The sequence below is a fragment of the Perca flavescens genome, chromosome 22 (genome assembly GCF_004354835.1).
Source record: "Perca flavescens isolate YP-PL-M2 chromosome 22, PFLA_1.0, whole genome shotgun sequence".
Taxonomy (NCBI): Eukaryota; Metazoa; Chordata; class Actinopteri; order Perciformes; family Percidae; genus Perca; species Perca flavescens.
In genome coordinates this window covers 25,270,176-25,285,197 of record NC_041352.1, presented here as the reverse complement: position 1 = coordinate 25,285,197, position 15,022 = coordinate 25,270,176, and the positions used below count along the sequence as shown (strand labels likewise).

The following is a 15,022-nucleotide window of genomic DNA, read 5'->3' as shown; positions in this document are numbered from 1 at the left end:
TTGGTTTCAGGCGACATTTTAACTCGACACACAGAGTTGTTAGCTTTCATTAACTTTCTGTTCTTTCTGTTCTGCTCAGATGAAAAGAAGTTAAAAGCTCCTGCTGTCAGGAGAGACAGGCTGAGAAAAGGTGTGTGTGTGTGTGTGTGTGTGTCTGTGTGTGTCTGTCTGCTTGTGTTTGCGTGCGTGAGTCTGCGTGTGTGTTTGTGTTTGTCTTTCTGTCTGTCTGTGGGTGTGTGTCGGTCTGTCTTTGTGTGTCTGTCTGTCTGTCTGTCTGTGTGTGTGTGCGTGTGCGTGTCTCTCTCTCTCTCTCTGTGTGTGTGTGTGTGTGTGTGTGCGTCTCTGTGTGTGTGCGTGTGCATGCGTGCGTGTGTGTCTCTCTCTGTGTGTGTGAGTGTGTGTGTGTGTGTCTCTGTGTATCTGTTTTTGTGTGTGTATCTGTGTGTCTGTCTCTCTGTGTGTGTGTGTGTGTGTGTGTGTGTGTGTGTGTGTGTGTGTGCATGTGCATGCGTGTGTGTGTCTCTCTCTCTGTGTGTGTGAATGTGTGTGTGTCTCTCTCTGTGTATCTGTTTGTGTGTGTGTATCTGTGTGTCTGTCTCTGTGTGTGTGTGTGTGCGTGTCTCTCTCCCTGTATGTGTGTGTGTTTGTTCTTGTGCGTGTGTGTCTGTCTCTGTGTGTGTGCTTTTCTCTCTCTCTCTGTGTGTGTGTGTGTGTGTGTGTGTGTGTGTGTGTGTGTGTGTGTGTGTGTGTGTGTGTGTGTGTGTGTGTGTATGACTTATTATCTGTGCGTTACTCCCTTGTCGTATCCATCTGTCGATGTGAATTTGACTTATTTACTGACTGTCGAGAGCAGAAAATAAACTCACCGTGTGAATAAATCATCTTACATTTGATACCCAGCTGAAGCAGAAGAGAAGGCTGCTAGAGAGAACACCACCCGAGGTACAGAAACCTGCCGTCTGCACGTCTGAAATTAAGACTTTTCTTTGGGTGTGACTTGATATCTTGCAGCACGGCTTTGCTTTAACATCTGATTGACAAAATAGACAACATAGATATGCCGTGTGTTCCATTTTTATACGATTGAATGCCTTGCAGACTCACAAATACGAATAATAATCACAAATAATATCAATGAAATGCTGTTTACACCAATGTACCTATCACTTTAATATCTCTGTATCGTTAGATCAGTGCGTTTTTATGGCAATATTGGATCTGAATATAATTTTCAGCATCAATATTAAGAAGTTTATTGAATTGTTTTAGGCATTTAATTTGCTGAATTAGTCAAAAGACATCAGCGCAACCCTATCATCTATTCCTGTTTGTAAATTAGTAAGTCAGTTGACCGAAAAAAGTTATGGATGACATTTCTAATAGTTGATAATGCAATCATCATGTAAGGATCAATAATATGAGCTGATTTCAGCCTCCAGAAAGATGAGAATTTGCTGCTTTTTTTTTTGGTTTTATTGGTTTTATTTAACTGAAAATGTAATATACTTTTAGGTGGCCGGTGTTCAAAAGAAAATAAGCAATTTGGAAAAATCACTAATGGATAATATTAACCAACATAAGTTATTTAAGAATGCATTTTTATGAAAAGGGGCATTTAATACATTTAAGCTCTATCAGTTTATTAGTTTTTAGTTGTGATTCACGAAGACTTTGCTTTTTTTGTTGTGCTTTAACAGATTATTTAACAGCATGTACTGTGATTTGCCTCTGAAATCAACCAATCAGATCATCGATGCCATCTTTCAAATGCATCTCATTTCTTTGTTACATCTCTGGTCTCCGTTGATCCTGTTTATTTGTTTGTTGCTTTCATGGCTGTACTAACGTTATGGTACAGTACTAAATGGCAAACTGGGCATAACAACACACTAACTCCGCCCAGATGGATTGTTTGTGGCATATCCATCTGGGAAATCAACCAAAATCAGATCCATCTGTCTATCTACCATCTATAGTTGGTGAAAATAAATCAACCAGATACAAAAGCCCCACAAGCCCCTGCTGCTGCAGGCAAAGCATAGCTCGTTAGCTCAGCAAGCTAGCAACATGTCGGTAAAGGAGATTTGCCGTTTGTGTAACAAGAATTTAGGAATAAATAAAGCCCCATTTCAGGTTCCTGGACCATATTCTAAAAGAAGGATCCAAGAGAAGAAAAGCATTAGCGAGCGGCTAACAGAATTAGGGCTACCGCTGTCTGAAAATCCTGGTTAGCTGATTGGATAAACCATCTGTCTATCACCACACACACACATTAACAGTTATTGAACTATATAATAGCACACAGAAGAACTACCAGGACGTGGAGACGTAACTGCACCGTTGACAAGCCCCTCCCGGCAGCACGTTGTTCAACCATCTAGCTTTCAGCCCGCGATTAGCCGATTAGCTTTCTTTGTTTTCTTCATTGCAGTAAGAGTCACCTTTTCGCCAGTCTCCCTCACAAGTTTCTCCCTCATTTCAAACTTTCTTTCTGCTGCTCGATTACTGTTTTCGGGGCTGCATATTTTACTACCTGCAGTTTGTTATCTCTTTTCTTTCTCATTTGTCTTTAGGAGGAGCATATAGTTGTCACAAGCCTAGAGCGCCCTCTCGCGGCTGTAGACGGAACCGTTTTCAGTATGAATTAACATGTAAAAACATGTTAAATTATATATATTTTGATATACAAGTCTCACATGACTATAAGTCGCAGGACCAGCCATAGTAGGAAAAAAAGTGCGATTTATAGTCCGGAAAATACGGTAGTTAAGTTTAGGAAAAAGATGGTGGTTTGGGTTAAAACAATCCTGAGGAACGAACACTCGTTTCCTGGGTGAAAGAGTTTAGTTTTCCCCGGGAAACAAACTCCCCGGCAAAAAAGTACGGCTGTACCAAATACCGTTTAAAAAAAAAAAAAAAAAAAAAAAAAAAAAAAAAAAAAAAGCTTTAGCGTGTAACTTTTTTGATATGAATTAACGTCCGTTACGTTCAAGCCGTTGCCTAATGAGTTGCTACAAAGCTAATTAAGACTTTCAGCTCCACACAACTCTCTCTGGATCTCTCAGTATGACGATGTTCAGAAGATTGTGGTGTCCGGTGACTTTGCTCGTGCAGAAACTCGAGTGAAGATAATGACCTCTTCTGAAGAGTCCATTCCATTTGGTTAATGAGACAGCCTCATAGACAGTATATATATAAAATGCTCTGGACGGAGACCAGTGAAGGATATTAGAAGCACTTTTCCGGTGATCTCTTGCTTTACTGAGCAGCCTCCAACGTAGATGTGACGTGAGCAACGTGTCTGAAAGTGTGAAGTCTTCTGGTAGCTGTGCCGAGAGAAATCTCAATCATTCCCAATCTTACAGAGACGGAGAGCGTAGGTATATGTAAGGAGATAACATAGACACAGGCTAATTACTGATCACTAACATGCTAGTTAACATTAGTAATTAAACCTAAACAGCTAATGGAAGTCCAAACTGCCTGTGAGCTTCTCCTGTACTATACGGTAATTCCTCTACTGTGTGACAGTAAGTCTCGTGGTTATGACACAATCGTTAGCCTATTGTTATAAAAGCGTCTTCTACGGAGCCATAACGTGAGGTACAAGGTAATGGAGCCTTTTATACATTGTCGTGTTTCTTTAGAAATGAACAACGGATTATAGTTATAGTTATTCGCTGTCAAAGTGACGTAAAAATGAATGGGAGTCAATGGGATGCTAACGGGAGGTGATGGCTTGGTAGCATCAAAATGGCGCTATAGGAGGTTTCGAGTTCTTTTTTTTTTTTTTTTTTTTTTTTTTTTTTAAAGATTATTTTTTTGGGCATTTTAGGCCTTTAATTATAGGACAGCTGAAGAAGTGAAAGGGGAGAGAGAGGGGGAATGACATGCAGCAAAGGTCCGCAGGCCGGAATCGAACCCGGGTCCGCTGCGTCGAGGTGTAAACCTCTACACATGGCCGCCCGCTCTACCAACTGAGCTATCTGGGCACCCAGGTTTCGAGTTCTGAAGCGAAACTTACCCCCACAGCCTGCCCTCTAACAGTGATGTTTTTCTAACACTTCCTGGATTGCTTTGTGTGATCTTGGCGTTAACAAGTCGATGAGCGGTTGGGTCATGCTTGTGAGTGATGAAGTTCCTCCTTAAATCCAAACATCAGAGCGGCCCGTCGGAGGCGCCCGGCTGCGCTCGGCTCTCGGGGAAGAGCTGAGGATGATCCACGAGAAGATGGAGGCCAAGAGGATCGCTCGCATCGCGCTGGCCGAGATCAGGGCCTTCCTCGCCGAGGAAGAGGAGGAGAAGGAGGCGGCCTGGGAGCTGAAGATGAAGACGTTGGAGGCTGCACAGGAGCAGCTGAGGGAGGAGAGGAGGAGGGAGGCAGAGAGGGTGGAGGAGGAGAAGGCAGAGAGGGAAAGGATGGAGAAAGAGAAGGAAAGGATACAGGAGGAGAAGGCTGAAAGGGAAAGGATGGAGAAAGAGAAGAGCGAGAAGGAGAGGATAGAAAAGGAGAAGGCAGAAATGGAAAGGATGGAGAAAGAGAAGGCAGAAAGAGAAAGGATGGAGAAAGATAAGATAGAGAAGGAGAAGGCAGAAAGGGAAAGGATGCAGAAAGAGAAGGCAGAAAGGGAAAGGATGGAGAAAGAGAAGAGCGAGAAGGAGAGGATAGAAAAGGAGAAGGCAGAAATGGAAAGGATGGAGAAAGAGAAGGCAGAAAGAGAAAGGATGGAGAAAGAGAAGGCAGAAAGAGAAAGGATGGAGAAAGAGAAGGCAGAAAGGGAAAGGATGGAGAAAGAGACAAGAGAGAAGGAGAAGGCAGAAAGAGAAAGGATGGAAAAGGAGAAGGTGGAGAAGGAAAGGTTGTCCCGGGAGAGGGCAGAAAAGGAGAGACAAGAGATTGAAAGATTGGCCAAAGAAAAGGCGGCCAGAGAAGAGAGGGAACGATTAGAGCGAGAGAGGGCGGAGAAGGAAAAGATGGAGAGAGAGGTCCTTGCCAGGGAACGAGAGAGGGTGGAGAAGGAAAAGATGGAGAGAGAGGTCCTTGCCAGGGAACGAGAGAGGGTGGAGAAGGAAAAGGCGGAGAGGGAACAACGGGAGAAAGAGAGACTGGAGAGAGAGAGGGCAGAAAAGGAGAGAATGGAGAGGGAGCGCATAATAAGAGAAAGAGAGAGAATAGCCAGAGAGAAGGCAGAGAAGGAACGATCAGAGAGGGAGAGACTGGAGAAAGAAAGGATTGCCAAAGAGAAAGCGGAGAAAGAGAGGCTAGAGAGGGAACGCATCGCTAAGGAAAGAGAGAGAATCGCCAGAGAGAGAGAGTGGCAAGAGAAGGAACGAGTCGCCAAAGAAAGAGCAGAAAAAGAGAGGCTGGAAAGGGAACGCATCGCCAAAGAAAGAGAGAAAATCGCAAGGGAGAGGGTGGAGAGAGAGAGGGCCGAAAAGGAGAGGCAAAAGAAGGAACGAATGGCCAAAGAGAGTGCAGAAAAAGAAAGGCTAGAGAGAGAACGTATTGCCAAAGAAAGGGAGAGAATCTCCAGGGAGAAAGAGAGGATGGAAAAAGAGAGAATAGCCAAAGAAAAGGAAAGGATGGAGAGAGAACACGTGGCCAGGGAAAGGGCAAGAATTGCTCAGGAGAGGGAGAGACTACAGAAAGAAAAGTTGGAGAAGGAAAGGATGGAGAGACTCGAACAGCTGAGACTGGAGAAGGAAAGGGAGAGAAGAGACAAAGCTGCTCGGGACAAGATGGAGGCCGAGAGGCTCGCGAAGGTAGCGGTGAAGAAACCGGAGCCGCTCGAGAGGAAGCCCAACGCTTCCCAGCTGAAAGCTCCGGCAGCGAGTGAGCGAACGAGTGCGCCAGTAGTAAGGAGGGAGAAGAGCGTGGTGGTGGCGGAGGAGAAAATGGCCGTTGGCGGGAAGAAGAAATAACACCGTGGATCTAAGGCTACGTTTACATTGCTACGTTTTTTGGTTTTCGAGCGGAGTTTTTGAGCAGAAAGTAGAAGAAATGGGGCCCTTCAGAATTACAATACAGCTATCAATGTGCAGATTATTGAAGTTTAACACAATTGAGATCTGTTATTTTACCTTTTGATTGTTGAAACAGGACGATATGTTAAAAAAGATCTTTACCAAGATGATTTGTAGATCTATCATTTAGGATAAAATGAGATACAGTACAGGCCAAAAGTTTGTCTCATTCAATGCGTTTCCTTTTTATTTTCATGAGTATTTACATTGTAGATTCTCACTGAAGGCATCAAAACTATGAATGAACACATATGGAATTATGTACTTAACAAAAAAGTGTGAAATAACTGAAAACATGTCTTATATTTTAGATTCCTCAAAGTAGCCACCCTTTGCTTTTTCTGATAACTCTGCAAACCCTTGGTGTTCTCTCAATGAGCTTCATGAGGTAGTCACCTGAAATGGTTTTACCTTCACAGGTGTGCCTTGTCAGGGTTAATTAGTGGAATTATTTCCCTTATTAATAAAAAAAGCAAAGGGTGGCTACTTTGAAGAATCTAAAATATAAGACATGTTTTCAGTTATTTCACACTTTTTTGTTAAGTACATAATTCCATATGTGTTCATTCATAGTTTTGATGCCTTCAGTGAGAATCTACAATGTAAATAGTCATGAAAATAAAAAAAGAAACGCATTTGAATGAGGTGTGTCCAAACTTTTGGCCTGTACTGTACCTAAATGGCACAAAAGCAACAGCCCCTGTAGTACTGTCCATTAAACATGAGACGGGTGTTTTAAGCATTTTATTTGGAGGCTATTGGATGTTCAGTCAGTCTTAAATCCCAGCCGGCCGTCATCAGGTCAAACTATTTGGTCTGGAGCTTTATGGCAGCTTCCAATGAAGATATTAGTGATACTGTATATACAGCGCAAAGCCCGACGCAAGTGTCTTTGCTAGTTTAAGACCGACGCGATTGTCAATTGTGCTGGTCTTACAGGGAGGTGTGTTCAGGTGCGTTCTGGGCGTGCTGGTCTTACAGGGAGGTGTGTTCAGGTGCATTCTGGGCGTGCTGGTCTTACAGGGAGGTGTGTTCAGGTGCATTCCGGGCATGCTGGTCTTACAGGGAGGTGTGTTCAGGTGCATTTTGGGCGTATTTACCAACAAAACTTGGTCTAAAGTCCAGCTTTGGCCCATGGGGTGCTGGTCTAACTCCTAATTTCCACTGGTTGCAGAACAGCTCCGTGCTGAGCCGTCCTTCAATATAGAGCTGGGCATTATATCGATATTATCGATATCGTGATATGAGACTAGATATCATCTTATCTTTTCGATATCGTGATATGACCATAAGTATCTTTTCCTGGTTTTAAAGGCTACATTACAGTAAAGTGATGAACTTTTCTGAACTTACCAGACTGTTGTAACTGTTCTATTATTTGCCTTTTACCCACTTAGTCATTATAGCCACATTACTGATGATTATTTATCTAAAATCTCATTGTGTAAATATTTTGTGAAAGCATCGATAGTCAACACTACAATATTTTTACGGTATCGATATCGAGGTATTTAATTTTATCCATATCGTCCAACCCTACGTCAACACCCACCAGGTCCGGATTTGTTGCGGAACGGCTGTGGCCATGACTGAGAGCTGAAGTCACGAGGACCCAACGAGATCTCGCAAATTCACGTAGAATAGAGCCACAAAACCACCACCAGTTAGTTTCCATCCAGAGGAGGAGAGGGGAAACAGCTCTGTGCTGTGTTTTCGAGGTGTAGCGCAGGGAAATATGATCTGCCGTGAGCAGATCATATTTCATAGTTTTGAAAGTTAACCGAATGTTTTATTATGTTTCTGTATTCGCTTGTGATCTGAATTGCGCTGAATCGCTGCGGAGCTCTCCGGCGTCCGGCAAAAATAGAAGCTCTGTGTATCTGCTCCGGAGGACTGTGGACCACCAGACAGTGGAAATACACACATGGACTTTAATGGAAACCGGTGGAAATTGTTGGTTGCAGAGAGGTGTGTTCAGGTGCATTCTGGGGTGTGCTGGTCTTACAGGGAGGTGTGTTCAGGTGCATTCTGGGGCGTGCTGGTCTTACAGGGAGGTGTGTTCAGGTGCATTCTGGGAGTATTGCTATCTCGAGGCAGCGGGAAGTGATCGCGCCATTGACCAACAAAAACCAGGTCTAAAGTCAATAACGCAGCTTTTCGTTGTTATTTTAACGCCTGCTTCACCGCGTGGAGTTTTGGCGGCACAATGCTCGTGCCGTATATGATCTACTCGCGAACTTTCACTTCACGCACGAGCAGATCAGTTTCTAATCCTGAACGTCTCTCCGTCCTGCTCAGCAAATCCTCCATCATAACAGCAATGCTCCAAGGTCCAAACGCGCCTGGCTTTTAAAGGGAATGGGAGCTGATCTCTGATTGGTTGATTGCATGTTTCGCCCAAAACACACCTCTGATTAATGAAGACACTAAGAACAACCCTTTAGGACCAGGCACCCGGCGCACAGACCCTTTTTTTTCACTGTTAAACTAGCAAAAGTGGGTTTGGACACACCCTAAACACACCTGCGCCAGACGCAAATAAGGCCCCTACACGTCAGAGCAGGGGGAATGAGAGGGGGAAACACCAGAGCAGAGGGAATGAGAGGTGGGGAAACACCAGAGCAGGGGGAATGAGATAGGGAAACACCAGAGCAGGGGGAATGAGAGGTAGGGAAACACCAGAGCAGGGGGAATGAGAGGTGGGGAAATACCAGAGCAGGGGGAATGAGAGGTGGGGAAATACCAGAGCAGGGGGAATGAGAGGTGGGGAAACACCAGAGCAGGGGGAATGAGAGGTGGGGAAATACCAGAGCAGGGGGGAATGAGAGGTGGGGAAACACCAGAGCAGGGGGAATGAGATGGGGAAACACCAGAGCAGGGGGAATGAGAGGGGAAAACACCAGAGCAGGGGGAATGAGAGGTGGGGAAACACCAGAGCAGGGGGAATGAGAGGGGAAAACACCAGAGCAGGGGGAATGAGATGGGGAAACACCAGAGCAGGGGGAATGAGAGGGGAAAACACCAGAGCAGGGGGAATGAGAGGGGAAAACACCAGAGCAGGGGGAATGAGAGGTGGGGAAACACCAGAGCAGGGGGAATGAGATGGGGAAACACCAGAGCAGGGGGAATGAGAGGTGGGGAAACGTAGCAGAAGATATTAGTTTTTCAACCGAAACGTAGCGATGTAAATGTAGCCTACTATCTCAAAAAATGGTGCTGAAAGCAGGATTGGGCATCAAGAACCACTTCCTGTCGTGTTACCTTTTGCATGACATGAAACATGTTCTATTAAAGAAAAGATAGAAAATAAATATCTGTGTGCTGTAAAGTCGTTAGAAAAAATGAAATCGGAATCTGCTAAAATCAGTATCGGCTGGCCTAACTCAAAGAAAATCGTAATCGGCCTAGAAAGTTTTAATCGGTGCAGCTCTACTTTTGAAGGGATTGAAAACCAAAACATTAATCTAAAACTCAAATGATGCAGAAATTGTCCTTTTTAAATCCTAAACAAGTTGACGCAAATTGTGTGTTTTTAATCGATGTTGAAAGCCGTTGTATTCATGGCGTTCCCATCGGTCTGTGGCATGTCGTATATCGTGTGAAGTCTTACATGACCCAGATAAGGTACGTATATATATCTCTGTATTATAAGGTTAGATTCTAGGGTTTTTTAACACCTCGTCAGCATTGGAACGGATGAAGGAACTCACTGAAGGGTTCAGTTTAAGAGCCCAACTTAAGGGATTGATTTACAGATAAGTTTAGTTCTTGCGTTGTGTGTTTTTTTAACTTTAGATTTGTGTCGGATATCCGTTCGCTCCTTGGCTTCTTCGTTCCTGCGTTTGTGATCTTTTTCTCGGAGTTACGTTTTATTAAATTATAAGATTTTAAGAATGAATTAATCCTCTGAGGACAAAAGATGCACCGACGCTCTCATTCTCCTACTCAAAAAGCGATACTACAAGATTTCATTTTAATCATTTATTCGTATATTACGCCAGACTGATCTCAATAAGTGGCGTATGTGTGACACGCCAGTTCGTATGCCATTATTGGCGTGTTATCAGGACGCATTATCGCTTTTCAGCGCGTTTATCAACGCCGTTTGGCCTCCGTTGACTAAAGCTGCTTACACACCAACCAGACGGCCGACCTTGACAGAAAAGCCAGTCGAACTGATCGGTCTCCCCGAGTTGGTCCAACAAGTGCCTCAGAACTCACCGAAGAGATGAGACGTAATACATCTCTATAACAGCAGGCGGCGCTGATCTGTATTGTTGCCCAGTAAAACCGGCAGCTGATTGGACGAATGCGTCACGTGGGTCTGGTTTCTCCGGAAATTCAAAGCCCGACTGTCATGGCGGCTCGTTCAGAATACGATATCTCATATTGGACTAAAATAGTTCACTGAAAAAACGAGAGAAATAGGCCGTGATGCAGTTGCTGAATCTGTCTTCATTTCAGATCAACAAAGGTCAGTTTAACAGATTTTCATCAGATTTTGAGAGACTCTAGTCAACTCATCTTGTTTCCCATTTCCGGGTGAGTCCCGACTGTCCTGCCTCCGACTGAACAAGTAGCCACCCTTTGCTTTTTTTGATAACTCTGCAAACCCTTGGTGTTCTCTCAATGAGCTTCATGAGGTAGTCACCTGAAATGGTTTTCACTTCACAGGTGTGCTTTGTCAGGGTTAATTAGTGGAATTGTTTACCTTATTAATAAAAAAGCAAAGGGTGGCTACTTTAAAAAGAATCTAAAATATAAGACATGTTTTCAGTTATTTCACACTTTTTTGTTAAGTACATAATTCCATATGTGTTCATTCATAGTTTTGATGCCTTCAGTGAGAATCGACAATGTAAATAGTCATGAAAATAAAGAAACACATTGAATTAGAAGGTGTGTCCAAACTTTTGACCTGTACTGTACACATATATCCAAACACATCCAAACATACATAGGACTAATGACACCAACAAACAAACATGAGACATTACCACAAATGACATAAACTCCAAAATATGGAAACTTTATGAGATCAGTCTGAAATATCACCATCATTTCAGTAAATATTTTCCCTCTGTTGCTCCGAAACGGACGTAAAAATATCCCCCTTTCTCTGTAGTCTACCGTTGGCTAGCTACCGTAAATGTAGGCTACTTTTTAAAATGCCATATTTCCTCCTCTGGGCTCACCAAAACGGACGTAAAAGCATATTAAATGTTCACTGTACGTGATCGCTGGTAAACATCTTTGACGTCATTTTCCAGTTTTTCAAGAATCATTTCGGCATCTGAATCGTAAAAATACCAGACCCTAATCATATTGCATCCAGTGAGGAGAAGAGCTGGTTTGAAGCATGCTGAGTTCAGTTTAAAAGTCTACAAAACTTGTTATATAACTTATGTATGTACAGTAGAGGCTTGTCGTGACTTTACAGGCAACTTTTTCGATTGAAAAAAACAGAAAACTGAATCTGTTTACTTGATAGCAGCAGTTTAAAAAAAGCAGTTTGTATATTCCTCATTAATGTATCTTGCTGTTGCTGTGGTGCACACAGGGCGTGATTTGCGATTTTACCTCTGAAATACTTTTGCTTTTCCTTGAAAATGTGGAGGAAACTAAATAAATCTTGGTTTTCAAATGGATGTTATTTTTTTTGTCTTTCTTCTTGGTGTAATTGAAATGTGAAAAGCGGCCCTAAAGTGTGAAGAGACGATCTGTTAAGAGCTGCAACGATAAGTTGACCGACAGAAAAATAACCGCCAACTTAATTTTATTATTAATATTTTTAATAATAAAAAAGTGCCCATATTATGAAAAAATCCCTTTTTCTGGGATTTGGCGTGTTATTTGGGTCTCTGGTGCTTCCAAACTTTGAAAAAAACCATCCATGCTGTTCTGAGTGAGATACAGCTTCTGAATGTGTCCTGCCTTCAGTCTCCTGGTGAGCAGTTCAAAACCTGCACGGCTTTCTACGTCACTAGCAGAAACGAGCTGGCTAAATGCAACCGTTAGCATGCTAGCGCTAATGGTTTACGGTTCACCCTAATCTCCAAAAGAACTACTTCCATGTGCTCCCTGGTTTAGAAGAAGTCTCCCAGCTAATCCTGCCTTGTAACTGACTGAAGTCGGAGAAACAGCCTTTCTTTTACTGTCTCTGGAGCTAGCTGACATGCTGTACGATCTGAGCTACTGAGCATGTGCGAGTGCAATCAAAGATAGTACAGAAGAAAAGATGTCTCACTCTGTAGCTAAAACAGAGACCTGAACACAGGGTGAAGCTGCAGCAATGTGCAGTACAACAAAAATATGGTGTTTTTTTTTGAAAATTAAACCATGTAAACCTATTCTGGTACAACCTTAAAATACAATTATGAATCTGAAAATGAGCATAATATGGGCGCTTTAAGTAATTTTTCATGTTTTCAGACTCTCAACTATGGATATTTACTGCTCTTTTCTGTTGTATATGTTATTAAACTGAATATCTTTGGGTTTTTGACTGACAAAACAAGGAATTTCAAGACATCGCCTTGGACTTTGAGGAACTGGGGAGAGACATTTTTCACTATTTTAGGTGTAAAATTTAGACCAAGTGACCAAATCTTGAAAATAATCTGCAGATTAATCATAATCTGTAGATTAATCGTAAATGGCAGCGCTAGAGATGTTTTGGTCTTCTCCTGCAGCCCTGTACTATACGTGCAAAACCCTCTTCCTAAAGTGTGTTCCCCACTTTAAAATCCAGTAATGAACATCACATCCTTCTTCTTCTATTCCTCTAACGCTATCTTGCTCGACCACAGCTTCCTCCTCCCCGTTCACTCTGTGCTTTCGTCTCGTCAGCTCTGGTTTCCTTCCCGAGAAATCATGATCAGGCAGCTGTAACCGCTGAAGTTGATGAATTGGTTGAATTAGAACGCCCACTGTGCTCCTTAAATGTCACTTATTTTTTGATTTGAAGACCTCTTGTTGACCTCTTAACCTTTTTCCTAGTCTTGCATTGCCAGACCTTCCTCCACAGCGTTGCGGAGGAAGGTCTGGCTAGTCCACACAGCATTCCTGGATGGGAGAAAAACGGGCTCTGGTTTATTGGTGTTTCTTTAATCCTCCTGTTGTCCTCGGGTCCAATCTGAAAGAAAAAGTTTTTATGCCAGAAATTCGGGTTTCTTTCAACCAAATTTGAAAACAAAATAACGTGTATGGTTCCATACAACGCTCTTCACAAGTTAAATAAATGATCAGTTCACTACTTTCATTGAATTTGGGTGTTTTTATTCAATTTTATAGCATTTAAAGAAAAATTGATAATAGAACGTTGAAAAATCTTTCAAAAAAGTGACAGAAACTTGGAAAAAAGTGACAAATGTTGGAATAATATTCAAAAAACGTCAAAATAAATTGACAAAAACATGGGAAAAGTTTAAAAAAAAACGTCAAAGAAACGCAGAAAAATATTGACAAACTTTAAAAAAAAAAAGTCGCATCATGCTCGACGGGGAAGACAACATATACTGATTTGATGATGATTACAGCAACGACAACGTCGGCAGTATTGACCGCAAAGTAGGCTACTGAATATTTCGTTCAGTATTTTTTTTTCAAGGTTGACGGGAAGGCAACACAAGGGTTAAATATAATATTTTTTTTAAATTACATTTATATATCTGCATTTAGGTCAAAACCTCGAGACTTTCAAACATCAACATGTCATTTATTAATATGTATTTTTGTCTAAACGACATATAAACATCTTTTCCTATTCTATTTTGTCTGGAAACGCTTCCAACACGCTCGCGTGTCACGTGAAAAGTAGGCGTCGGTCCTATTTCTAGCATGCACGAGAAGCTCAAGCCTACGTTAGCCAATCAGAATCCCGAAAACAGCAACCAATCACTTCCCCTCTCTCTCTCTCTCGGCTGCCTAAACCTCCGTTTGTCTCAGTTTACGTGCAAACGAAGATCTCAAAAGTCTAAAACTCTGGCCGGAGTTTTTAGAAAGACTCGGTTTCAGAGGAGAATTCTCCGTTTGCGTGTAAACGAAGGGCACAAACGAAGGGAAATGTCTCCGTTTGTAAACAGGGTCTTAGTAACATCACATATTTACGGGACAAAGTTAGCTTTTCAAATCGGCTCCTCGAGACAAACGTGGTGACCGGAGGCTTCATGTTTTTCGGGTTGTCTGTCCGTCCCTCTTGAGGGTCTTCAAATTTGGCCTAAACGTCCACTTGGACTCAATGATGAACCGATCAAACTTCGGAGGGTCACAGTGACTGACTGACTTATGATTGACAGGTGGGAATGGTCAGGCTTGTATATGGGCGGGACTTTGATACCGACCCAATCCAAAATTAGAAGATGACAGCGCCCATATCCAGGAGATTTTGGCTTCACTTTTGTACATTAGGAGGAAGTGGAGTCCATCTTTATGTGCAGTCTGCGATCTGGACAGTAGTGGATGTAAACTGCAAGTTTTTTTTTTTGCAATACATCCCAAACTAAAGCAGTCCTGCTGGTTTGAAAAAAAGTTCAGTGCAGGAAGTACTCTCATCAGAGGAAGAAATTGTTCAGAGATCTGGGTGCAACTGGAGAAACTGTTTTTACTTTACGCACTTTATTGAATTTCGACAGTTGCAGCAAATTGAAGAAACTGATGGAGTACTTGCGACATATTGGAGTATATAATAAGATGTAGCTAATTATAATTATTTCTACTTGAGTTGTGGATAGCGAGTAGAGACCACAGGAGGGCAGCAATACGCTGTAGATGCGTCTTGCCTGCCAGAAACAAGAAGAAGAAGAAGAAAAAAAAAAAAAAACTAAATAAACAAGCAAGGTCTCGGATATGTGACAAACATGCATGTGCTGTTGTGTCTGATATTTTTGCATTTCAACGTCTTGCCAATCAACAGGGCTGAAGCAGGCGGAGAGACCACATGTGGGACACTCACCTGAGGAGAAAACAGGTGAGCACACACCAGAGGCTGGGGGACTCG

General features: G+C 42.6%; 1 protein-coding gene across 6 annotated transcripts in view; it reads left to right on the top strand.

Moving 5' to 3' along the window:
- unm_hu7910 (un-named hu7910) overlaps positions 1-15,022 on the top strand; it is a 92,445-nt gene that overhangs the window by 28,604 nt on the left and 48,819 nt on the right. For all 6 annotated transcript variants that reach the window (XM_028569004.1, XM_028569003.1, XM_028569001.1 and 3 more), the window contains one exon: positions 14,939-14,992. In XM_028569004.1, the coding sequence (XP_028424805.1) occupies positions 14,939-14,992 (54 nt within the window). The remainder of the gene's footprint in view (positions 1-14,938; positions 14,993-15,022) is intronic.